The sequence below is a fragment of the Rana temporaria genome, chromosome 1, assembly GCF_905171775.1.
Source record: "Rana temporaria chromosome 1, aRanTem1.1, whole genome shotgun sequence".
In the NCBI taxonomy this organism is placed as follows: Eukaryota; Metazoa; Chordata; class Amphibia; order Anura; family Ranidae; genus Rana; species Rana temporaria.
In genome coordinates this window covers 632,372,502-632,400,306 of record NC_053489.1, presented here as the reverse complement: position 1 = coordinate 632,400,306, position 27,805 = coordinate 632,372,502, and the positions used below count along the sequence as shown (strand labels likewise).

Below are 27,805 nucleotides of genomic sequence, written 5' to 3'. Positions count from 1 at the left end.
TCTTTATCTTCTCAGATGGTAAAGCTGCCCATTCCTCTTGGCAAAAAGCCTCCAGTTCCTGTAAATTCTTGCGCTCTCTAGCATGAACTGCATGTTTGAGATCTCCCCAAAGTATAGTTTACTATTGTCTATTTTTTGACTCCTGGACATTTTCTTATGTGTACTCTTTTTTTGTATGCCATTTTGCTTTTTGTACCACCATTTTGTACCAAATAAAAAAGTTTGTAAACAAAAAGAAAACTGCTGATTGGCATTCTCAATTCTTTGGATATCTTTTTATATCCCTTTCCTGTTTTATACAGTTCAACTACCTTTTCCTGCAGATCCTTTGACAATTTTTTTGCTTTCCCCATGACTCAGAATCCAGAAATGTCAGTGCAGCACTGGATGAAACATGCAAGGGTCTGTCAGGAGTCCAGAAACTCATTGACCTTTTATACACACACACACACACACACACACACACTAATTATAAGCAAACAGATCACAGGTGAGATTGTTACTTTTAATAGTCATTCAACCCCCTTTGTGTCACCTTGTGTGCATGTTATTAGGCCAAAATCACCAGGGTATGTAAACTTTTGATCAGGGTCATTTGGGTAGTTTCTGTTGTCATTATGATTTAAAAAGAGTAAACACAGTTGATTGAAAATAAATGGCTTCATCCAAACACTAACCATTAATGAAAGAAGAGTTTTTGTGTTATTATTCATATTCTCTGAAAAAATGGAAATCATAAATTCTGCCAGGGTGTGTAAACCTATGAGCACAACTGTATATATCATACACAGTTGAGAGAACAATATTATATATTTCAATATTTCACTTGGTTATGAACAGTTGCTCCAGATTCCATCTTCTCCAGTTTTAGGAAATTCCATACAATTATATGAGTTGATTGTCTTTGCTCAAAGTCAAGGGAAGAGACGGTGTGAAGACAGCATACAGTACCTGTCTGAGGGTAACTTGAGGAAGGAACTCCATTTATTAAGGGGACATTGCTCCAACCTACCTGGTTGTTATTCAGTGAAGACACCTTCTGACTACTGAGGTTATGTGATAAAAAAAAAAAAAAAAACAACAGCAGCATATCAGGTCTTCATTTAAAACATAAGTTAAAGCGGAGGTCCACCCAATTTTTTTTTAAAAGCCAGCACCTACAAATACTGCAGCTGCTGCCTTTTTAAAAAATGGACACTTACCTGCCCAGCGCGCCCGCAATGCCGGCAGCCGAGGCTGAGCAATCGCTGGTCTCTCGGCTGCCCCCGCCGCCATCCTCGCTGAGGGAATCAGGAAGTGAAGCGTTGCGGATTCACTGCCCGGTTCCCTACTGCCACGCGGGGTGACTGGTTCCCGCTGTCTCCTGGGACCAGTGTCTTTCCCAGAAGACAGCGGGGGGGGGGGGATGACGAAGGGGCATGACTCCCGTGGCAGTCTATTCCCAGAAGTCTATGCAAATACTTGTATTATACAGGTATCTGCACCCCCTCCCTTCTAAAAGGTGCCAAATGTGACACCGGAGGGGGGGGGGGGGGTTCCGAAAAGCGGAGGTTCACTTTTTGTGTGGACATCCGCTTTAATAGCATTTAGCTTCATTATACCAAGTTCATGGATAACAATTTCTGTTATATTGTACTCATAAATGAGTACTCAGTGGCCTAATGATTAGCACTAAAAACTTGCAGTTTTGAGATCTTGGGTTCAAATTCTACAGGTCCAAAGTGCATAGATTAAATGTTTTTTACCCAAGATTTAAAAAGCTTACCTATGAGGTAGGGACTCATGTAAATGTTCTCTGCACTTTGTAAAAAAATAAATAAAATTTTCAGAGAAAATAAAAAAATATACAGTTGAACTGTGAATGCGCAGAATACTAAAGACCTTTGAGATAATCAGAAAATTTTACCTGTCGTTCGGTTTCCAGTAACCTGTACTCTATCTTCTGCATCTCAATGCTCCTCCAGTCACTCTGATACTTCTGGAGCAGAATCCTTCCCTGGATTTTAGGTAGAGCTAGAGTAATGTCCATCTGGGAGAAGCCACAGAGAAACTCCTGCTGTATCTTATGTACATCATCTTCAGACGCACACAAAGGTAATAGGAGAACCTTCCTGAATAAACACAAATCACACAATAATAAGAAAGGGTGGTAATTCAGAAGCACTCACAAAGGGCCATCACAAAAGACCTTACCAATCAAATTAGAAAAGATTGACCTTTAAATCCATTAATTCCCATTGCTAGCTACAGAATCAAATATTCATATTTTTATGTTTCCATAGATTTAGAGTTGACAGCAACTGACTCTCTTGGGCAGCTTTGACTGTTCTCAGATACTGACAAAGCATATTCTGTCTGGTTGGAGATAGACTTGAATGTAGTGTAAATAACTAAGGCCCAGATTCACGTAGGAGATACGACGGCGTATCTCTAGATACGCCGTTGTATATCTAAATCTGAGGCGTCGTATCTTGGCGCCTGATTCAAAGAATCAGATACGCCAGAATTTGTATAAGATACGACCAGCGTAAGTCTCATATGCCGTCGTATCTTAACTGCATATTTACGCTGGCCGCTAGGGGCGTGTATGCTGATTTACGCCTAGAAATATGTAAATCAGCTAGATACGCCGATTCACGAACGTATGCCCGGCCGTCGCAGTACAGATACGCCGTTTACGTAAGGCTTTTTCTGGCGTAAAGTTACCCCTGCTAGATGAGGCGTACCAATGTTAGGTATGGACGTCGGAACAGCGTAAACAATTTTCACGTTTTACGTTGTTTGCGTAAGTCGTTCGCGAATAGGGCTGGGCGTCATTTACGTTCACGTCGAAAGCATTGGCTTTTTGCGGGTTAATTTGGAGCATGCGCACTGGGATACTTTCACGGACGGCGCATTTACGCGGGGCCACATTTAATCAACATAACACACGCCCAAATCTTCCACATTTGAATTAGGCGGGCTTACGCCGGCCTATTTACGCTACGCCGCCGCAACTTTGCGAATACTGCACTTGCCTGTCAAGGTTGCGGAGGCGTAACGTAAATAGGATACGTTACGCCCGCCCAAAGATGCGCTCTCCTATGTGAATCTGGGCCTAATAGTTTTCCAAATACTCCAATACATGTCCAAATCTCCCCAAAAAAAAAAAAAACAAGTAGCTTTAACAAGCACTGCTAGAGAATTAGGTAAAACAGCCAATTGGCAAGTACTGTATTTATTGGCGTATAACACTCACTTTTTTACCCTGAAAATAGAGGGTAAACTGTGCCTGCGTGTTATACGCAGGGGGCTTTGGAAAGTTTTTTTCCTGAAACTTCCCTCTTAAATTTTGGGTGCGTGTTATATGCCGATAAATACGGTATGCCAAGGTGGACATTCTTGCTGATCAGCAACTGAAAGGCAAGGGAGTGAGATTCTTAAATGAAAATGTCAAAATGTCCTAACTATAAAAAGGTATTTTTCAGCCAATAAAACATCCTTCTCAGAGGAACTGCCAAAAAATAAATTATTCTGTATTATTATCTGTAAATTAAACATACACATGATGGTCTCCAGTGCCAAACAAAAAAAAAATTGTGCCCCAAAAACTTGTAGTGAAAAACACTTATGTGGCCATACATTGTACATATTTTTTGTACAATTTTCCTTTATAATTTCTAAAACCAGGGCTTTTTTCAGCTGGAACTTGTTGGAACTCAGTTCCACCACCTCTGGCTCAAACCCTCTACTCCCTGCTCACCGTTATCACTTGTAAACAGAGAAGTCCATCTTCTGTGTTTACAAGTGACAGCTTGTCTCCCAAGGGCTCCCACAGATCTGATCTCCTTAGTGGCCCCCACTGAGTGCAGGATGGAGACAGGGGAGTTGCCCGGGGTGCAGTGTGGATGCTGACCCCCCCCCCCCCCACTGGATAATCTCCCTGAAAGTTAGAGAGGTGGAGCCACTCTAGTACCCACTCTAGTACCCACTGTGTGGGTGGGTACTAGAGAAGAAGAGGAGTGGATGGGGGATACAGAGGTAATCAGCTGTGGAAGAAGGCTGAATTCTGCACTCTGTACTTACTATGTACTGTACTATGCACTCATGGGGCCAGATTCAGATAGATCAGCGGATCTTTAGATCTGCGTAATCTATCTGATTTAAGATCCGCCGCCGCAAGTTTTAGAGGCAAGTGGGTAATTCACAAAACACTTACCTCCAAACTTGCGGCGGCGGATCGTAATTCCTCCGGCGGAATTAAAATTCCGCGGCTAGGGGGAGTGTACTATTCAAATCAGGCGCGGGGACGCGCCGATCGAATAGCGCATGCGCCGTCCGGAAATTTTCCCAGCGTGCATTGCTCCAAATGATGTCACAACAACGTCAATGGTTTCGACGCTTACGTAAATGACGTCCATCCGTATTCACGAACGACTTACGCAAACGACGTAAAAAATTCAAATTTCGTTGCGGGAACGACTGCCATACTTAACATTGGCTGCGCCTCATAAAAGCAGGGGTAACTATGCGCCAGGAAAACCCTTACGTAAACGTCGTAAAAACACTGCGTCGGGCCCGCGTATGTTCGTGAATTGCCGTATCTCGCTGATTTACATATTCTCGGCGTAAATCAGCGAGAACGCCCCCCAGCGGCTATTTTTAAATTGCAGTTAAGATCCGACGGTGTAACACAGTTACACCTGTCGGATCTTAGGCATATCTATGCGTAACTGATTCCATGAATCAGTCGCATAGATATGACCGGCCTAACTCAGAGATACGACGGCGTATCAGGAGATACACCGTTGCATCTCTTTGAGAACCTGGCCCATGGTTTTTATTGCCCCTTTAAAAGCCTCCTACTGTTACTAAAATCTGACCACACCCACTATTTGATGCGGTTTGGAGGGTGTGTGCGTAGGTGAGTGAAGGGGGGTTTGGGGGGATCTATTTTAAGAGAAAAATAAATTCTCATAAAAAAATAAGGAGAACAAAGCCCTGACCAAAACCATATAAAATGAAGTCAAACTTAAAACACTTTTAATTTGTATGCAATCGGGCAGGGCCTTGCACTACAGAGAAGGAGGTAAACCTAAAGGAATTTGAAGAACATTGTAAAATGTATGGCCAGCCTAAGACATCAAATCACGTTTTTTTTATTCCAAGGTGCTCAGTATCCAAAGGTGATTAAAAAACTCAAGCTTCTCTGGTTGGGCGCCTAGTCCTGACCTCTCCTAAGCCTTACTACTAGCAGATGAGGCTGCCCTGTCACAGTGATGAACCAATAGTGGGGGTTATGAGGCAGAAGGAGCAGGACCAGGCTGCTAACCAGGGAAGCTGGTTGATAATGTTATAATAGCCTAGGAATTTGGGGATTCATTGATAAGAAGCAACTGAAAGGCACAGATTTCAATATACTAAACAAGTCATAGGCAGTTATATTATTATTTGTGACTGAGTGACAAAATGCACACCAGTTTCAGGAATTGTAAAATGTTTTACAACTACATGGGGACCTAACCGCAGTGCTGTGTACCTTCAGGAAGGTTACGGTAGAAGTGGCATCTTTGGCCTACATGAAGGTAAAAAGTAATAGCAAATGCAGGTTCAAAAATAAATATGCAGTACCACTATTATAATGTGGCAAACTGTGCAGAAAGGTCAAAAATCAGACTGCTGCAATCAAAACATAAATAAAAATGAATGCCAATACATGTGTGACTTAAAAGCCTCATACACACTTTCAGATTTCCTTCGGACCGTTCTCGTCGGATGGACTAATCGTGTGTACGCGGCCTTAGACAAATCTATGGACTCCTATGGGTGGACCTTTCTGTCTTCTAGTGCCTAATCTTTGTGTATTTGTTCTACTGCACTTTTTAAACATGCTTTCATTTTACTGTAGTTTGGGAAACTCTCTCAATAAAAATGCTATATATCTGTGTGATTCAGAACACATTTCCTGTCTATTGCTTCATAGTGAATTTTGAAATCGGCATCCTTCATTATCCTGGGTGAAAAAACAGTGAGCACTGGCAGACATATTTATGGTGAAAACAATCCAGAGTGAAAGGTTACATACGAGAATAAGCACTGTTCCCAGTTTCTGAGGTTCTTCTGTTCTTTGACGTTCAGTTTGAATTCCTCATCAAGCTTCCTCACGGTGCTCTCCAGGGAGGCTCTTGATTCGCCGGCCTTGTCGCTTTCCTCTTTCTCTAGCTGCTGAGCCAGAAGTGCCGCCTCTCTCTTGTGCTCGTCTAGTGCCTGCTGGAGATGCATTCTGGGCACATTGAGTTTCAACATATCCGAGATAATTACAGCACTCTGGACGTGTCTGAGATCTTCAATTGCCTTCTCGGTCAGGCTGTATTTAATCTCCTTTAATTCGTCTGTGGCGTCATTATCATGCCTCTCATAGAGCTCTTCAAGCTCCCGGCAATGATTAGTGTACAGCTTTTTCCAGGTTTCCAGATATTCCTTGGAGTTCCTGCAAGCCTCCTGCACACTGCTCAGGTCCTTCTTCTGATCTTTCAGCTACACCGTGAAAAACAGAATAAACAAATGTCACAACGATATAAAATAGTTGCATGAATATTACAATACCTTAAAGCCTTATTCCAGCTTGATAAATAGACTTAAACAATCAGTGTTCAGCTTGTGTTAAGATAAAAATATGTTTAAACTGTAATATGCAACTTGCTCCTATACCATCTGGTGCTGTCTCCGAAGCCTCAGGCCCCGTACACACGACCGAGTTTCTCGGCAGAATTCAGCCAGAAACTCGATCGGAGCCGTATTCTGCCGAGAAACCCGGCCGTGTGTACACTTTCGGCCGAGGAAACCGACGAGGATCTCGTCGGGCCAAATAGAGAACATGTTCTCCATTTCCTCGTTAGTCAACGGGGAAACTTGGCTCGCCGAGATCCTCGGCGGCTTCACAAGGAACTCGACGAGCAAAACGATGTGTTTTGATCGTTGAGTTTCTCGGCCGTGTGTACGGGGCCTCACTGTTTGGCTGTCCAAGAATGGTGTTCTTCCAGCCACAATGATGCCCAGCATCATTCAATCCACTTCTGTGAGCCCAGGGAATAAAGGATAGGAAGTCAACAGTGTCAGGATTTAACCACTTCCATACCGGGCACTTATACACCCTCCGGCCCAGACCAATTTTCGGCTTTCAGCGCTGTTGCACTTTGAATGACAATTGCGCGGTCATGCAACACTGTACCCAAATAACATTTTTATAATTTTGTTCCCACAAATAGAGCTTTCTTTTGGTGGTATTTGATTGCCTCTGGGATTTTTATTTTCTGCAAAAAAAAAAAAAAAAATTACCGAAAATTTAGAAAGAAAAAAGTTTTTTTTGTTTCTGTTATAAAACATTGTAAATAAGTACTGATAAGACTGGACTGATGGGCACCAATGAGGTGGCACTGATGTGGTGGCATTGATGGGCACTAATATGCGGCACTGATAGGCGGCATGGATGGGCATGGATATGCGGCACAGATGGGCACTTTAATGTGTTGCACTAATATATGTGTTGTACTAAAGGATGCCGATCAGTGCCAAACAATGCCTGCCAATCAGTGATGCCCATTGTGGGCACTGATTGGCATCCATTGTGTCTGACAGACGCTAGTGAGGAAAAGCCGATTACCGGCTTTTCCTGTTTACATCGTGATCAGCCGTGATTGGACACGGCTGATCACGTGGTAAAGAGTCTCTGTCGGAGACTCTTTACCTAGATCGGTGTTGCGGGGTGTCAGACTGACACCCTGCAACAACGATCGCAGCGATGCGCGCCCCCGGGGGCGCGCAGCGGCTCAATATCCTGAGGACGTCATATGACGTCCAGTCAGGATATTGAAACCACTTTGCCGACGTCAATCTGTCATTGGCGGGCGGCAAGTGGTTAAAGTGGTAGTAAACTCAACCCGTAGGATCAGAGCCATGACTACTGCGCGCACATGCACGGGAGTGACGTCATCGTGGCTCAGCCATTCAAGCGGCCACAGTCCACAAACAGGACCGAAGAGCAAGTGAAGATGGAAGCCTCTGCAGTGGCGATAGTGTGATGCTGGAGGGCTTAGTTTATAAGGAAGGCTTTCATAGTGTGCTAGTATGCAATGCGTACCAACACATTATGGCTTTACCTTGCAGGGAGAGTCCCCCTCCCAACATTTTCTACTGCTCTAAAAGCTGAACCTAATGCAAACAGCTTACAGGAGAAATAGGACCAAAGCTCTTGTGTTTTACGGTGACGTAAAACACTACGACGTGCTGAGAAAAATGAAGTTCAATGCTTCTGAGCATGCGTCGACTTGATTCTGAGCATGCGTGGAGTTTTGACCGATGGACTTCCACACAGACAATCGTTTTTTTATCCATAGGAAAAATGAAAAACAGATGGGGCCCACACACGATCGGTTTGTCCGATGTAAACAGTCCATCGGTCTGTTTTCATCGGACAAACCGATCGTGTGTACAGGGCTTTACAGGTCTTGTCCCTACCCCTGACTGTCACAGGGAAAGTAGTAGACTGATGATCTCCCAGTCACATTACTCTCTCCTCCAAACAGGATGCTTCCTTTTAGTACAACTGATTCATTGTTCAGATTCTATTTCTCCCAGCCTGAGCTCTGCTGTATAGGGCATGGCAAAAGGTCAATATACAAGGTCAAATTCAAACATTTATACTGCTTGTATTAACACAACAAGTATATATATATATATATATATATATATATATATATATATATATATATATATACACACACACACAGTACAGACCACAAGTTTGGACACACCTTCTCATTCAAAGAGTTTTCTTTATTTTCATGACTATGAAAATTGTAGATTCACACTGAAGGCATCAAAACTATGAATGAACACATGTGGAATTATACATAACAAAAAAGTGTGAAACAACTGAAAATATATTTCATATTCTAGGTTCTTCAAAGTAGCCACCTTTTGCTTTGATGAGCTTCAAGAGGTAGTCACCTGGCGCAGCACCCCATCACTCTCCTTCTTGGTCAAATAGCCCTTACACAGCCTGGAGGTGTGTTTGGGGTCATTGTCCTGATGAAAAATAAATGATGGTCCAACTAAACGCAAACCGGATAGAATAGTATGCCGCTGCAAGATGCTGTGGTAGCCATGCTGGTTCAGTATGCCTTCAATTTTGAATAAATCCCCAACAGTGTCACCAGCAAAGCACCCCCCCCACCATCACACCTCCTCCTCCATGCTTCACGGTGGGAACCAGGCATGTCCATTCCTTGTGTTCTTTAGCCCAAACAAGTCTCTTCTGCTTGTTGCCTTTCTTTAGCAGTGGTTTCCTAGCAGATATTCTACCATGAAGGCCTGATTCACACAGTCTCCTCTTACCAGTTCTAGAGATGTGTCTGCTGCAAAAGGTGGCTACTTTGAAGAACCTGGAATATGAAATATATTTTCAGTTGTTTCACACTTTTTTGTTATGTATAATTCCACATGTGTTAATTCATAGTTTTGATGCCTTCAGTGTGAATCTACAATTTTCATAGTCATGAAAATAAAGAAAACTCTTTGAATGAGAAGGTGTGTCCAAACTTTTGGTCTGTACTGTGTATATATATATATATATATATATATATATATATATATATTGCAACATGCTACATTGCAATTTGCAATTTGATATCATGTTTCTTTTTTTTTTTTTTGTACTTCTGTGGATCACAGGAGTGCAGTTCGTTCTACTCTGCCAACCATTTTAAGCCACTGTCGGCAAGCTGCTGAGAGCTTGAGCCAGCCGCTCAGCCCCCTGCATAGCCCATCACTCCAGTGAGCACTGGAGGCACTTGGGAACTGTTGACACTTTCAGGTGCTCCGACGCACGTTACGCCCGCCTCACTCACCTGGGTGTCTCTCAGGCCTCGTACACACGGCCGAGGAACTCGACGTGCCAAACACGTCGAGTTCCTCGGCGAGTTCAGCCCTGAAGCCGCCGAGGAGCTCGGCGGGCCGAGAGCTCCCATAGAACAACGAGAAAATAGAGAACATGTTCTCTATTTTCTCGACGAGTTCCTCGGCGGCTCCATCGGGCCGAACGTGTACACACGACAGAGTTTCTCGGCAGAATCAGGCTCTGACCGAGTTTCTCGCCGAATTCTGCCGAGAAACTCTGTCGTGTGTACGAGGCCTCAGAGTGTCTGAGCGTCTGAGTTCTTCACAAAGCGCTGGGAGCCACCAGCGCCCCCGGACCTCTGGCCACATGCAGTACTGCATACACCAGCGGCATTACTACATTGATTGTACGGCTCGATTATCAAGTCAAAATAAAACAAATAAATGTTGCTCGTCTTTCAAAGCGCTTGTATACCGCGTTACTTGTAATCCAAGGTATAACTGTACTTCTCTTTTAAATCACTATCTCACACATCACACAAACAAATAGACTTTAAACAAAAAAAAGCCAATTATAGGATCCTTTACAATAACGAGACACATTACAGTTGTTTTAGTAGCATTCCACTGCAGCTCCATCAAAACGAATGTTCTTAACATCACAAAACTATTAATCAGATAATAAGTCTGCTCAAAACTTGCAGAAACGCGATGCCTCTTCTTTTCTCCGAAGGGAAAGATTAAGATGGAAATGCTAAACTATTTAATAAGTGAATTTTTAGACTGCGCAGAGGAAAAAGGAATAAACTTTCCCCTGATTTCGATGCCACTACACAAATGAGTCACCGTGCGCACACTTATTCATTAACAGTGCCAAACTGTTAAAATGCAAATGAGATATTTCTCCCAAGAACGGATTCCCTAGAGCTGCTAACCATAGCAAAACACGCCATGCAAATTACAAAACGGCGCCTTCGCTACTGAAAACTGTGAATATGGAGAGAATCAGATACAATGCTAGAGAGGTGACAAGCATACAGATTATCCAGGATAAGCCCAAAGACAAAGCCAGACAAGGTTGCCAGTGATTTGGCACATTTCATATCTATTATCACTTAACAACAATGGGATTCTTACATGACACACACGATGGCCCAGGATTCACATACAGCGGCCCAGTTTTATGCCGCCGTAGCTTATCTTCTTTACGCAATGCCGACGCAGAGTGGAGTGGCGTGGCAAGCACTGTATTCACAAAGCCAGTGCTGCCAAAACTGCACTGGGTTTCCTGGGCGTAAGCCGGCGTATGTGGAAGTGGGCGTGAGTCATGCAAATGAGGCGTGACCCCATGCAAATGATGGGCCGAGCGCCAGACAGATACGTATAACGAGCAGCGCATGCGCCGTCCCGTGGACACATCCCATGCTCAGAATCACGTTGGAACTACTCCCTAAGATACATCGGATCACTGCCTACGGCGTGAACGTAACCTATGCCTAGTCATATTCACGTCCAATGTAAACTTCGTAAAATACGACGTCTGTCTTCCCTTTGCATGGATGCTGCTGAGTTACACCTCCTTTATGGGGCATTACTTTACGCCGGACATATGACTTTACGCGCACTGCTTCGGACGGACGTACGTTCGGGAATCGGCGTATCTCCCTCATTTGCATATGGGAATAGAAAATCAATGGGAGCGCCAAATACGTCCAGCATAAATATGCGCCCACTCTACGCCGGCGTAGGCAAGTTACGTCGGTCGGATGAAGCCTATTTTCAGGCGTATCTTAGTTTCTGAGTTCGGCGCATAGATACGACGGCGCATATTTGCACTTACGTGGCGTATCTGGAGATACGTCGGCGTAAGTGCTTTGTGAATCCGGGCCAATGTGCTCTATGAGCATAAAGAAAAAGTGTATCTAAAGGCATTTATTTTCATTTGGTGTAGAGAAGGATTAGAATTTATATCGGGTGTTTATTCTTGCTTGTCTCCAACATAGAGCTGGCATCGGAGGGGAGAAGGCGGCTGCGAAGCGAGCAGGGGCCGCATAAGCCAATGCTTCCTATGTAGCATTGCTCCTGTCCTAGACAGAGACGTACCAAGTGCACTTCACCTGGGACCTTTCTAGCAGCCTGGAGAGCGAGTCCAGCGGAAGCTGGAAGAGGAATTGGTCAGTATAATAAACATCACAATGGGGGTTATTTACGAAAAGGCAAAACCATTTTGCACTACAAGTGCATTTGAAATTGCACTGAAAGTGCACTTGGAGGTGCAGTCGCTGTAAATCTGAGGGGCAGATCTGAAATGAGGGGAAGCTCTGCTGATTTTATCATACAATCATGTGCAAGCTAAAATGCTGTATTTTATTTTCATTGCATGTCCCCCTCAGATCTACAGCGACTGCACTTCCAAGTGCACTTTTAGTGCAAAGTGGATTTGCGTAAATAACCCACATAGTTGGACTTTTGCAATGGGGATATTAGCACTTATAAAAAAGTGTTACAGTAAGGGAAAAAAGTATTTGATCCCCTGCTGATTTTGTATGATCAATCTATAATTTTAATGGTAGGTTTATTTTAACCACTTCCTGCCGGCCGTACGACTTTGTACGGCCGCAGTGTGGATGCCAATTGCCGGGAGGCCGTCTATATACGGCCTCCAGCCAATGGGGGGCGCGCGCGTACCCGCCGCATCACTGAGGTGCTGATGCGCGTGCCTGGCGGACGCGATGTCCGCCTAGCACCCGCGATCGGCGGTTACACAGACAAGGACGTGGATCTGTGCGTGTAAACACACAGATCCACGTCCTGTCAGGGAGAGAGGAGACCAATCTGTGTCCCTTGTACATAGAGACACAGATCGGTCACCTCCCCCAGTCAGTCCCCTTCCCCCACAGTTAGAAACACTATGCAGGGTACACATTTAACCCCTTCTTCACCCCCTGGTGTTAACCCATTCAATGCCAGTCACATTTATACAGTATTTAGTGCATATTTATAGCACTGATCGCAGTATAAATGTGAATGGTGCCAAAAATGTGTCAAAAGTGTCCGATGTGTCCGCCATAATGTCGCAGTCCCAATAAAAATCGCAGATCGCCGCTGTTACTAGTAAAAAATAAATAATAAAAAATAATAATAATAATTCTGTCCCCTATTTTGTAGGCCCTATAACTTTTGCGCAAACCAGTCGCTTATTGCGATTTTTTTTTTTTTTTTACCAAAAATATGTCGAATACGTATCGGCCTAGACTGAGAAAAAAAATGTTTTTTTTTTAAAGTTGGGCTATTTATTAGAGCAACAAGTAAAAAATATTGTTGTTTTTTTTCTAAATTTTCGCTCTTTTTTTTGTTTATAGCACAAAAAATAAATACCGCAGAGGTGATCAAATACCACCAAAAGAAAGCTCTACTTGTGGGGAAAAAAGGACTTCACTTTTGTTTGGGAGCCACGTCGCACGACCGCGCAATAGTCAGTTAAAGCGACGCAGTGCTGGAAGCTAAAATTTCACCTGGGCAGGAGGGGGGTATATGTGCCCAGTAAGCAAGTGGTTAATAGTGAGGGACAGAACAACAACAAACATATCCAGAAAAAATGCATTTCATAAAAGTTATAAAATGTATTTGCATTTTAATGAGTGAAATAAGTATTTGACCCCTTCGTAAAACATGACTCAGTACTTGGTGGCAAAACCCTTCTTGGCAATCACAGAGTGAGTGAGTGAGAAACTTATATAGCGCAGCACATGCGAACTAAATTGCCTCTGGGCGCTTGTTGTTCCTTTCTCCTTTGAGATCAAAAGAGATGAGTTTTGATCAGTCTTCTGAAGGCCAAGTGGTTCTCCTCCAACCGAATGCTGGTTGGTAAAGCATTCCATAGCCTGGGGCCTTGGAACGCAAATCTTCTTTCCCCTTTGGATTTGTATCTGGCTTTGAGCATCTGGAGCAGATTTTGGTCGGTGGATCGCAGAACGCGATTGGGATTGTAAGTTTTTATCAGAGGTCAGACGTTTCATGTAGTTGGCCACCAGGTTTGCACACATCTCAGGAGGGATTTTGTCCCACTCGTCTTTGCAGATCCTCTCCAAGTCATTAAGGTTTCGAGGCTGACATTTGGCAACTCAAACCTTCAGCTCCCTTCACATATTCTCTATAGGATTAAGGTCTAGACTGGCTAGGACACTCCAGGACCTTAATGTGCTTCTTTTTGAGCCACTCCTTTGTTGCCTTGGCCATGTGTTTTAGGTCATTGGCATGGCCCCGTCCATCATCCCTTTGATGTGGTGAAGTTGTCCTGTCCTCTTAGTAGAAAAACACCCCCAAAGCATAATGTTTTCACCCTCATGTTTGAGGGTGGGAATATGTGTTCTTGGGGTCATAGGCAGCATTCCTCCTCCTCCAAACACGGCGAGTTGACTTGATGCCAAGCTGCTCGATTTTGGTCTCATCTGACCACAACACTTTCACCCAGTTCTCCTCTGAATCATTCAGATGTTCATTAGCAAACTTCAGACGGGCCTGTACATGTGCTTACTTGAGCAGAGGGACCTTGTGGGTGCTGCAGGATTCCAGTCCTTCACAGCGTAGTGTGATACCAATTGTTTTCTTGGTGATTATGGTCCCAGCTGCCTTGAGATCATCGACAAAATTCTCCTGTGTAGTTCTGGGCCAATTACCTACCATTCTCACGATCATTGAAACGCCACGAGGTGAAATCTTGCATGAAGCCCCAGACCGAGGGAGATTGACAGTTATTTTGTGTTCCTTCCATTTGTGAATAATCACACCAACTGTTGTCACCCTCTCACCAAGCTGCTTATAGATGGTCTTGTAGCCCATTCCAGCCTTGTGTAGGTATACAATCGTGTCCCTGACATTCTTGGTCTTGGCCATGGTGGAGAGATTGATTGCTTCTGTGGACAGCTGTCTTTTATATGCCGATAAGAGAGTGCTCCTAATCTCAGCTCATTACCTGTAGAGAAGACACCTGGAAGCCACAAATCTTGCTGATTGATAGGGGATCAAATACTTATTTCACTCATTAAAATGCAAATGAGTTTATAACTTTTTTGAATTTTTTTTTCTGGATATTTTTGTTGTTATTCTCTCACTGTTAACCACTTCCTTACTGGGCACATATATCCCTTCCTGACCAGGTGAAATGTCAGCTTGTGGCACTGCGTCACTTTAACTTTCTTAGAGCTTTCTTTTGGTGGTATTTTTTTTTTTTAATTCTTTATTTTATATATTTTTTCAAACTTATCCATATTATATTGTTACATTTACAAACATATATGGCTTCTGTATATTACTACATAAATTAGTACAATCCTCTTAACTACATCTTTTGGTGGTATTTGATCGCCTCTGCGGTTTTTATTTTTTGCGCTATAAACAAAAATAGAGCGACAATTTTGAAAAAAAAAACAATATTTTTTACTTGTTGCTGTAATAAATAGCCCAAATTAAAAAAAAAAAAAAAATTCTCAGTCTAGGCGATACGTATTCTTCTACATATTTTTGGTAAAAAAAATAAAATAAAAAAAATCGCAAGAAGCGTCTGGTTTGCGCAAAAATGATTGCGCTTACAAAATAGGGGACAGAATTATTATTATTTGTTATTATTTTTTTTTACTATTAATGGCGGCGATCAGCATTTTTTTCGTGACTGCAACATTATGGCAGACACATCAGACACTTTTGACACATTTTTGGCGCCATTCACAATGTGTACCCTGAATTGTGTTCTAACTGTGTGTGGAGGGGGGTGACCGATCTATGTCCCTATGTACAAGGGACACAGATGGGTCTCCTCTCTCCCCTGACAGGACATGGATCTCTGACACAGAGCTCCACGTCTTGTCCCTGTAGCTGCCGATCCCGAGTGCCTGGCGGACATCACGGCCGCCAGGCACTCGCATCGGCATCTCAGCGATGCGGCGAGCACGTGCGCGCCCGCGCCGCTGATTGCGTGCGCAGGCCGTAAAAACACGGTCAGTTAGAGATTTAGAACCACCCTGCGGCCGTATAAAGTCGTACGGCCGTCGGGTAGTGGTTAAAATAAACCTACCATTAATGTTACAGACTGATCATTTCTTTGTCAGTGGGCAAACGTATAAAATCAGCAGGGGATCAAATTATTTTTTCCCCTCACTGTATTAGGCCCCTTTCACATTGAGGCGTTTTTCATGCAGTACAGCGCTAAAAATAGCGCTGCTATACCGCATGAAAAAAACCTGCCCTGTAGTGTTCAATGTGAAAGCCCGAAGGCTTTCACACTGAAGCGGTGCGCTAGCAGGAGCGCTCCAAAAGTCCTGCTAGCCGCATCTTTACTGCGGTATAGGAGCGATGTGTTCACCGCTCCTATACCGTGCCTTCCCATTGAAATCAATGGGAAACCGCGGTAATACCGCCCGCAACCCCCTTTTTCGGCCGCTAGCGGGAGTTAAAACCTCACCGCTAGCGCCCGAATAACGCGGTGAATAAGACGGTATAGCGGCGCTACAAATAGCGCGGCTATACTGTCACCGCGGCTCTATCCCCAATGTGAAAGCAGCCTTAGGTTGTTTTCACACTGATCCGCAGGTGCACCTTTGGCTTTTTTCTGCACTATTCTGAACCATAGGCTTCCCTTATATCCTGCAGGTTTCGTGTGCTTTCTGAAAGTGCACCAAAACTCCTAAATGCACTACACCCGCAAGATGTAATAGAAGTCTATGGCTCAGAATAGCTAACCCGCAGGAAAGATGCTGGTTCCCTGCGTTGCACCCATGGTGGGGATAAACCACAGTACATCAGTGTAAAATAAGCTTTACAAGGGACTCAGGACAGTAAGTGCTTGTTTACATTTGTGGTTTGGGGGACAGTAAAAACCCCATAGTTCATTGTGGCTTGTGACCGGTTAACAAATCGCTTAAGTAGTCAAAAGGTTGAGTACCCCTGGTGTATACATTGGGCCAAAAAGAGGGACAACTGAGGAAGAAAGAGGGACAGAGGGATTTGGTTCCAAAAGAGGGACAGAGGGATTTGGTTCCAAAAGAGGGACAGAGGGATTTGGTTCCAAAAGAGGGACAACTGAGGAAGAAAAAGGGACAGAGGGCTTTGGTTCCAAATAAGGGACAACTGAGGAAGAAAGAGAGACAGAGGGATTTGGTTCCAAAAGAGGGACAGAGGGCTTTGTTTTCAAAAGAGGGACAGTTTGGAGCTATATGCAGGTGAGAGAAGTAAACTGTACAAAGATCATAATAAATGAATAGGTAGATTCACAGAGAGCGCCGTATTGTATTTACGCAACGCCGCCTTAAGTCAGAGAGGCAAGTACTGTATTCTCAAAGTACTTGCCTCCTAACTTACGGGGCGTAGCGTTAATGCGGCGGGCGCAAGCGCGCCTAATTCAAAATAGGCTGAGGGGGCGTGTTTTATGTTAATATGCTTTGACCTGACGTGATTGACGTTTTTTTGGAACGACGCATGCGCCGTCTGCCTACATTTCCCAGTGTGCATTGCGGCCAAGTACGCCGCACGGTCCTATTGATTTAGACGTGAACGTAAATCCCTATTCACGGACGACTTACGCAAACAACGTAAAATTTTCAAATTTCAATGCGGGAACGGCGGCCATACTTTAACATTGGCTACGCCACCTAGGGGGCATCTTTAACTTTAGGCGGCCTATCTCTTACGGAAACTGCGTATCTTTACTGCGACGGGCGGGCGTTCGTGAATAGGCGTATCTAGTGATTTACATATTCTACGCCGACCGCAATGGAAGCGCCACCTAGCGGCCAGCCTTAATATTGCACCCCAAGATAGGACGGCGCAAGCCGTCGTATCTTAAATAGGTTCAGCCCTGGTTCACACTGGGTACGATTTGGAACGATTTGAGATGCGATTTGACATGTCAAATCGCATCTCAAATCGGCGGCAATTGTCGGCAATGGCACTGTCCTAATCAGTGCGACGCCGCATCTGCGATTTCAAAAAGTAGTTCCTGTACTACTTTTTGCGATTTCGGGCCGCGATTTACATTAAATTGCGGCCGAAATCGCGGCAAAATCGCGGCCGCGAAATCGCGGTAAAATCGCGCATTTTACCGCGATTTTGAATTCGCAGCAGTGTGAACCTAGGCTCAAGTGTATCTCTGTTTAAGAATACACTTAGGTCGGCGCAGATTCCGAGTTAGGTCGGCGTATCTACCGATACGCCGACCTAACTCTACCTAAATCTAGCTAGAAGTCTCTTCTTCTGTGTTTAGATCTTGATTAGAATTAATTGATATAAATTGCATTCAGAATGATCTTTAAAGGAATTAAGTGCACTTTAACAAAGAACCCGACCTTTCCCTGATCTCACCAGCAATATTACCTACAAGGCTCATAGCCGTGTGCTTCTGGAGGTCAGCTTTCTGCTGTGTGTGCTGCTGCCCAAGATTGCTGAAACCTTTGCTCCTTTTCATCTCAATTCTGATTACACCGGCTGGCAGAAGTGGTGAATTATAACATTAGACTCCATGGTGGCATCCCATCACTACCTAGTGCACACGTTGTGCTCTGTAGTCAGAATTTAGATGGAAGGAAGCATAGGTTTCAGGGGCCATAGGTGGGTCACACAGCAAAAAGCTGACCTCTGAAAGCATACCGCTATTTATTAGTGCTGAGACCAGGAGTATGAATTAGTCAGTCATTTTGTTAAAAATAACTCAAACAAAGCAACATTTTTTTCTTCTATTACAACATTTATATACTCATTTATTCTTGACATTATGCATATATTCATAAATAAAAACGCAGGTTTAATCTGACCCCAGCTAAAATGCAGAATACAGCTCTGTCCTTTTTAAATGCACTTTCACCCCCTTCCTGCTCAGGCCAATTTTCAGCTTTCAGCGCTGTCGCAATTTGAATGACAATTGTGTGGTCATGCTACACTGTACCCACAAATAGAGATTTATTTTGGTGGTATTTGATCACCTCTGTGATCTAAACTTTTTGCGCAACAAATAAAAAAATACAGAAAATTTTGGAAAAAAAATAAATTTTTTATTTGTTTCCGTTATAAAATGTTGTAAATAATGCTGGCCATACACTCTATGAAAAATCGTCCGAACGAACTTTCGAAAAACGAATGTTTGGTCATTAGCGCAAACGATAGTGCCATCATGTAATGACCGATAAATCGTTCAGTGGACATAAATAAAAAAAATTGGTTTGTTTTTTTACATATACCTAGTGCAGAAAGTTTGGACGGGAAACACATTAACCTTCCGATTTATCGTTCGTTCGGCAGAAGATTTCCAAACTTGTCCTTCGTTTTTTCGGCTCAAAAACGTCCCAACGATTATCGATTTTGTGCCCATTTACTGTTTCGAAAAAACAAAAGAACTGTCTGAACGACCAAATTTCAGCCGATTTTTCGTATAGTGTATGGCCAGCATAAGCATTGACCCACCTACAGTCTCCGAATGGATCCACCGTATAGATAAGAATGCCGAAATGGAAAAACTCATACACTAAGCCAAAGAAAATCCCACTAAATTTCAAAACACATGGGCCTGTTGGATACATTATAGAAACTCTACGAGCGCCAACAACTCCCGCACAAGTACTTGACACCTCATATACGAAACGCTGGTTAGAACCCTACTAAAACACAACAAAACTCTGTCACCCCTGCCCTACTTAACCCCCCCCCCCAATCAGACCCACCATATCCACCAACCACTAACTAGGATGTACTAACCTGAGAAACCCGGTATGGGAACCCCACCATCTTAAATGTTGTAATACGGCATCGGACCTGCAAAAGTCCTAACGACATTTACCCAGACTTGCCACGTAATCCACTAAACAGGGGCTATTGCTTGACTACAGACGAAACCACATCTGAACTAATCACTCTGTGCATTTCACTGGCCCCCACCTGCTCACAGGTAGTTCCCTTAAGGGGTGAGCGGGTACTGGAGTGGCCTGTTTAGGTTTGTCTTTACATTACATGCAATGCCCCTCTAGTTCTTAGAATACATGATGTTTCTGGCATCACAGAAGCTTTGGAGGTTATGGGTTTTCACCCAGTCTCAGTCCTCTACCTATGCAATTACAATTGGCCCTCCAGATACAAATGACTCTACCTACAGCGTTTGAGTACAATGTTTTAAGGCGGCATACATGCACTGTAAACTTATGTTGTTTTCATGATTTGTTATACAATCTTGATGCCTTTTAGCTGTACCTATGTAACCCTGTAATTCATGACTCTGCTATTGTGAAATATTCAATAAAAATTAGGGCTGTTACTGATCAAAATTTTTCTGTTCGATTAATCGTTTTTTTTTTTTAATCGATTAATCTACTAATTTAGATTAATTATAACGCACATACAGATCCAACTACTTTTAGCTGATCTCCTTGCAGGCCGATTCCCAGTGCAGCTACCAACCACTGGAAAAATGGATAGCAGGATACAAAAAACACACAAAGGCAGCGCTCGATGGGAATAGCATTTATAGTCTTCAAGTGGATAACAAAATAAATATTGCACTGGAGATAAAATTGATGTAGCTATATAAACTGTAAAAATGGTGCGAGTAATACCAAACGGTACCAAAAGCAATCATAAAAACATATAGCTAAGTATGATACTGGTATAAAAATGTGTACAATGATACCACTGCTGAATCCAGATGAGGAGGGGTTAACATCAGTCCGTCGGCATGTAGATGTCCCGTGAAGGGAATTATCACAACTCCCAGTGGATGGTTGTAGAATCCCAGGTTGATAGAGGGAAGTGATAGAGGGAAGTGTAACAGCCCTTGCGTGTGGCAGATAGTAAGGTCCCGCCGGCATGCAGATATGAAGGCACAGCAACGGAGCCCTTCAGATGGACACGGCAAGCCCTGCCGGTGTCTGTGACGTTACTGGATCTCCGACGGAACTCCCTGAAGGCCCAGAAGCCGGCGGAGAGGTGAGTACCAATCAAAAGAATTTTAATCGATCAAAAAGATTGTGATCGATCAAAAAAATTAAAGATTAATTAAAAGTTAATTTGCACAGCCCTAATAAAAATGTTTGAAAATCTCCCCCCAAAAAATTGGGTAAATAAGTAAGTTTTCTCCTTCAATGACGGGCACTGATAATGCAGCACCGATGGGCACTGATGAGGTGGCACCAATGAGGCGGCACTGGTATGCAGCACTGATGGGCACTCATAGGCGGCACTAATAGGTACTTATGGGTGGCACTGATTGATGGCACGGGTGGCCACTGATGGGCACTGATGGATGGCATTGCTGGGCATCACTGATCTGATCCATAATGGTCCCAGTCATTCCTGATGGCCACGGGGGACGTACCTGGCCATCCATGTTAGGGGCTTCCCTGGTGGTCCTGGCGCAGACCCCCATCCCTTCAGGAGAGCCGCTGATCGGCTCTCTTCTACTCGCGTCCGTTAGACGCGAGAGAGGAAAAGCCGATCAATGGCTCTTCCTGTTTACATGGTGATCAGCCGTGATTGAACACAGCTGATCACGTGGTAAAGAGCCTCCGTCAGAGGCTCTTTACTGAGATCAGTGTATCGGTGTGTCAGACTGACACACCGCACCACCGATCGCGATGCCCGCTGTTATCCTGTCATATGATGGCCAGTGAGGATAACTGAACCACCGGCCGGCCGTCATTCTGCTATAGGCTGGGTGAAAAGTGATTAAAATGCAATTAGTGTACTGCCCCAATTGTGTCCTTATACTAGCTTCCTGTAATCATCTACCCCACAGGACTGGGAGGAAATGTGCTGACAGGAGAAAGTAGCAGGAACAGAAAGTTGACTCTTTGCTGAGCTGCTGCTCCTTCGTTGTCTAATCAGCAGGCTATACAGTGCGCAGCCTATTGCATTAGGGTGTGCCCCCCAAAGTCCAAACACACACTACCGATCACTCACAGTGTTCATTCAGGAAGGGAAGGGACCAGTAAATTACATGTTTACTGGCCCCTTCACCACTCCTAAAACATCCTAGCAGCAACAGCCAATAGGAGAGGAAGGAAGCTGGTAACGCTGCAGTGGGGAAAGATGGGAGCCAGGGCAGTAGATAGAATCTGTGCTGCACAGGGTGATTAGGGTGTGCCTGGGCACACCTGGCACACCCTGTGCGCACGCCTATGATACAGTATATAAAAATAAAATACAAATGCATTCATCACATCTAATGATTGGTAAACTGCAATATAATACATTTATGGTTTTGGGTTCAATACCACTTTAAATATGTATTCAGTCTTAATAAAATAAACCAAAAAAGCATATTGAAAAGGTCATATGTGTTTTGAACTAAGTACAACAGTAGAAATTACCCTCTGTAGAATCTGGCGGTTCCTCTTGGTGGTAAATTTCTGGTGCAGTTTTCGTTTTTCTTGTTTCAATACAGTTTCTAACTTCTGTTTTACTTTTAAAACTTCTGACTGTGCTTTTTCCAACAGCAGCTCGGCCTGGCTTTCATTTATGTATCCAGCCCTGAAAAACAAGTTTATTTGAAATTATTCACATACAAGTAAAAAAGAAGTATGCTTTACGAGCACATTCACCCATGCAGCATAAACAAACAACATATTTTAGTGCCTGGTACCCCCCCCCCCGGTGCGAATTACAGCCGTCCATAGACCTGAATGGGGGGAAGTGGCTGTACACAGCTATGCACCACTACTGGTGTAAAGTTGCTGCACACATATATAATGTCCCAAATGCAACTACATGCGTTCAGGACATTATGTTTGTGCTTAGGAGCTGTATGCAGCCACCTCCACTCATGACCGAGGGACCTGCAGAACGAAGAGGCTCCAATTATCTATAAAACATTAAACACTTGTCCAATCCCCCCTTCCAAATTGACGAGACGACACATTTTATTCAGAGTCGAATGGCCATAGCAGCCTTTTATTACAAACCATTAAATACAACATTCACAAGAAAACAAGTTTAATGCATATAATACAGTCAATGCATAACAAATAAACCAACCTCAGCTTATGCCCGGTCTAAGGTCTTTAACCACTTGGGATCCGCGCTATGGACGAAAGACGTCCACAGCGCGGCTCTCAAGTGCCGCGTGGATGGACGTCCTGTTTTTGTCATTCCCCGTGCACGCCGCTGGGGGCGTGCGGCGGGGAAACAACGTGCCCGGCGCATCGCTCGGGAGCCGATGTGTGTGCCTGGCGGCCGTGATGTCCGCCAGACACCCGCGATCGTCGGTGACAGCAGGGACATGGAGCTCTGTGTGTAAACACATAGCTCCACGTGCTGTCAGGGAGAGAGGAAACCGATATGTAAAGGGACACAGCATCGGTCACCTCCCCCAGTCAGTCCCCTCCCCCCACACAGTAAGAACACACCCAGGGAATACATTTAACCCCTTCATCACCCCTAGTGTTAACCCCTTCACTGCCAGTCACATTTATACTGTAATTAGTGCATTTTTATAGCACTGATCGCAGTATAAATGTGAATGGTGCCAAAAATGTGTCAAAAGTGTCCGATGTGTCCGCCATAATGTCGCAGTCCCAATAAAAATCGCAGATCGCCGCCATTACTAGTAAAAAAAAAATAATAAAAAATAATTCTGTCCCTTATTTTGTATGCGCTATAACTTTTGCGCAATTGCGATTTTTTTTTTTTTTTTACCAAAAATATGTAGAAGAATACGTATTGGCCTAGACTGAAAAAAATGTTTTAAAAAAAATGGGATATTTATTATAGCAACAAGTAAAAAATATTGTATTTTTTTTCAAAATTGACGTTTTTTTTGTTTATAGCGCAAAAAATAAAAACCGCAGAGGTGATCAAATACCACCAAAAGAAAGCTCTATTTGTGGGGAACAAAGCACGTCAATTTTGTTTGGGAGCCACGTCGCACGACCGCGCAATTGTCAGTTAAAGCGACGCAGTGCCAGAAGCTGAAATTTCACCTGGGCAGGAGGGGGGTATATGTGCCCAGTAAGCAAGTGGTTAAATACAACATTCACAAGAAAACAAGTTTAATGCATATAATACAGTCAATGCATAATAAACCAACCTCAGCTTATTACCGGTCTAAGGTCTTTAAAGGCCTATATATGCACGATTAACTGGTATTATCTGTCACCCAATCAAAGACTAGTGTTGCTCACGAATATTCGCATTTCGAATACTCGTTACGAATATGGCATATTCGAATATTCGCGAATAACTCGAATTTCGCGGCCAAAATTCGCTATTCCGAATATTCGTATTTTTTCAAATTTATTTTTAAAACAGAGCACATCCTATCGACGTCTAAAAGCATTGCTGGTATGATTAGAGACCCTGGGCCGAGTAGCTAAGCTGAGGCGATCCTTTTATGTTGCCGAATATTCGCAATCGCGAATATTCGATTTCCGAATATTCGCGAATACTTTCTCCGCCCTTCTTTTGCATCAGAGCCAATCAGAGTTCTCCTACCACAGTTGTCAAAATTTCGCAATCAATTTCGCATTAGCGAAATTTCGCAATTTTTATTTTTTATAAAATATCACGAATATTCGATTTTAGCGAATATTTCACGAATATTCGTCTATATATTCGTGATATATCGCGAAATCGAATATGGCGTATTCCGCTCAACACTATCAAAGACCCCCAGCTGCAACTACACTGGCTCAGGGACAATTAACCACTTATGTACTACCAGATACAACCTAATGCCACACACATGATCACTTTTTGTGATGGAAAAAAATGTTTATCATGAAAAAAAATGAAATTTTTCCAACTTTATCATTAAAAATGATGTTGCCCACACACCATTGTTTTTGAAAAATGATGAACAAAGCGACGGAAATCTAAAGGGGAAGTTCTATTCGCCTTGAGGCTGCTTTTAGCTGGTTACTTGTTAGTAAAAGACGATTCGTGCTTTTTTATCTGTTACAGCGTGATGAATGTGCTTACTCCATTATGAATGGTAGTTTTACCTCCCGTCTCATAACTTGCTTCTGGGCAAAAATGACATAAAAAATTGAAGCATGTTCTAATTTTTTTTTGGTCGTTTTTCAGAAGACAAAAAATTATGTTTTGCCCACACACGATTATTTTAAATGACATTTTTAAAAATGTCATTATATTTCATCACAAAAAGTGATCGTGTGTACAGGGCATAATTAATACCCCAATTTTACCACTGTGTTGTTAGGAAGGGACACCCATACCTCAGATGGGCCCAACCCACAATTTTCCACAATTATTTAACCAGCACCGCCTTCAAAAGGGACCCAATAGAGTCCGCACTAATCTGGAAGAAATACACAAAGATTTAATTAAGAATATACCTGCCTCTTTTATTCAGACAAAAATGTGGTTATCCCGGAGCTCAGATTTAAGGTTAGGGTTCAAATTAGATCCTACGTTTTATGAATGCAGATTAACCCTTAACCATATTCATGCTGCGTACACACGATCGGACATTCCGACAACAAAACTGTGGGTTTTTTTCCCGACGGATGTTCGTGCAAACTAGTCCTGCATATACACGGTCACAAAAATTTTGGAAATCGGAATTTCCAACAAGAACTTTTGTTGGAAAAAATGAGAACCAGCTCTCAAACATTTGTTGTCAGAAATTCCGACCGTGTGCATCAGTGTGAGGGTTGTGTGTTAGGATAAAGTCAAGTGATTTGTGTAAGACAAATGGCTAAATGTTAGGTGGAAGGTTAAGTGTTGCGGGTTCATTTTAGCAGTTACATTTCATGTTAATCTCTGCTGTGAGGAGACATTAAAAGAGAAGTGCAAGATTTAAAAAAATTAACATTCATACTCAGCTAGGTGGATGCAGAATCGATCCCTGCCGGCTCAACACTGAGAACTGAGCAACCAAAAACCGCTGATCACTCAGTTTCACTCTGAGCACAAAGCTATAAGTCACTGCTCTGTGCTCTATCCCTCCAGAGTTCACTGGAGTGCTGTTCATAGGGTGAGAGCAGCTGGCACAGGCTCTCAGAGGCACACAGAGGCTGAGCCAGCTGCTGGTCAGGCATATGGGGGGTGGGATCCCGAGGTTATTCTCAAGATCCCTGCAAAGCCTGTACTGGGCACGATGACGTCTGCTGACAGCCGGCATTAGCCCACTGTTGGCTGAATCTGGGTCACAATAATGCAGAACTAAGTTTAATCCTGTGGCACACCGGAGAAGTAGAGCCAAAAGCACTTTGGTAACTTCTCCTTTAACAGTGAAGGTAGGGTCAGATGTTAGGCTACGCTCACATCATCTGCTCCGCATGCTACGTAGACTCATCCCCTTCATCCCGGAAGAGGACACAGCAGTAGTGGTTGGAACAATCATCAACTCACGACTCGACTACGCAAATTCCCTCTACTTAGGACTACCGAAATACCAGATTACACGTCTACAAGTCGTCCAGAACACGGCAGCCAGACTGGTAACTGGTAAAAAGCCGTGGGAACCAATCTCCCCAGCCTTGAGGTCCCTCCACTGGCTGCCCGTACAGGACCGGGTGACATTCAAGTCAACCGCTGAAGAAGTCCCGCCCCAGGGACGTAACGTTCGGTAGGGAGAGCGTGACGTCACCCGCGATCACAGATTGGATTTATGCCTACACACACGTTTGTTTTCCTGGCACTGGACTTAGTGCCTTGCTTTGTAAGTGCGTTTTTTAAAGTTTATTAAAATTTTCTGTTATACCTGCACCGAGAAACACTATGTGCTGTTTTTCTTTTATATGCCTGGATTTGATGCTCGATTGCTGACCTTGCTCTGGAGATCATTGCCTTTTATTGCTTATACTATTGCTGGATTTCCTTTGGAGATACCCTTATGGGAATGCTGTTTATGACCTTATCTAACAGAGGGTCATATCTGTGAGGTGAGCGGCCATTACTGGAGGTGTCTCTTCTTATTTTCACGCTACAGCACCAGCATGATTCCTATTCATCACCAGTCACTTTAGAAAAGATTCAAATTGGACTTTCTATTTTTTGGACTTTTAAGCGCTGCACTATCTATTTACATCGACATTCAAGACTCTCTGCCTCACCCACAAATGTATACAGGGTAAAGCTCCTCAATACTTATGTGAGAAAATAAAACCCTACGTCACCCAGCGCGTGCTCCGATCAACCAACCAAAACCTTCTCCAAATCCCCAAATCTCGCTACAAATCTAAGGGAGAACGTAGATTCTCGGTCCAAGGACCACGGCTCTGGAATGCTCTACCCACGACTATCCGCTTGGAAGAAAACCATCGGGTTTTTAGGAAAAAACTGAAGACCCACCTCTTCTGAAGACCTGTACAACACTGGATGCCAGCGCCTTGAGGCGAGTAAGTTCGCATTTGTTTGCGCTATATAAGTTTCTCACTCACTCACACCTCTACATGAGAGGTGCAGTAAATTTCAGTTGTCGTGTGGTCTTGACATTTTGTAACCAACATTGACCCCTACGGGATGTGCATTTTGATCAAAACCCCACCCGCGATGCAGAATCAGGTCTTCTTTTCGTGCACCAAAACACAAAGAGGTGAATGCACCCTTAGGCCCCTTTCACACGGGTGGATAGAATTCAGCTTTTAGTTGCGGACAGATCAAGCTATCTACCGGAGCTAAACTCAGACAATGGCCTCTTTCCTATGGCCCCATTCACACACTGCATTTAGCAGTGGTTTCGTTACATGGAGTTTGGTGCGGTTAGAAAACAATTATTTGACTGTGTCCAGGACTGATTTATTGCAGCTATCTGCACATAACTGCAGCTAATCGCAGCGTACTATTTCACCTGCAGATAGCAGCGGCAACAAGGAAATAAAAACAACAGAAAGCACATCAGAAATGGCAAGAATGTTCTAGGCATCAATGATCCTTTGATCATGAAACAGCAAAAAACAACTACAAGTGTTCCAAATGTGAAGAAAAGGGGAAG

At 43.6% G+C, this 27,805-nt stretch overlaps 1 protein-coding gene across 2 annotated transcripts in view; it reads right to left on the bottom strand.

The window, feature by feature from the left end:
- EVC2 (EvC ciliary complex subunit 2) overlaps window positions 1-27,805 on the bottom strand; it is a 270,686-nt gene that overhangs the window by 63,395 nt on the left and 179,486 nt on the right. For both annotated transcript variants that reach the window (XM_040335408.1, XM_040335409.1), the window contains 3 exons: window positions 22,221-22,380; window positions 6,065-6,516; window positions 1,907-2,111 (listed from right to left, as the gene is read on the bottom strand). In XM_040335408.1, coding sequence (XP_040191342.1) covers window positions 1,907-2,111; window positions 6,065-6,516; window positions 22,221-22,380 — 817 coding nt within the window. The remainder of the gene's footprint in view (window positions 1-1,906; window positions 2,112-6,064; window positions 6,517-22,220; window positions 22,381-27,805) is intronic.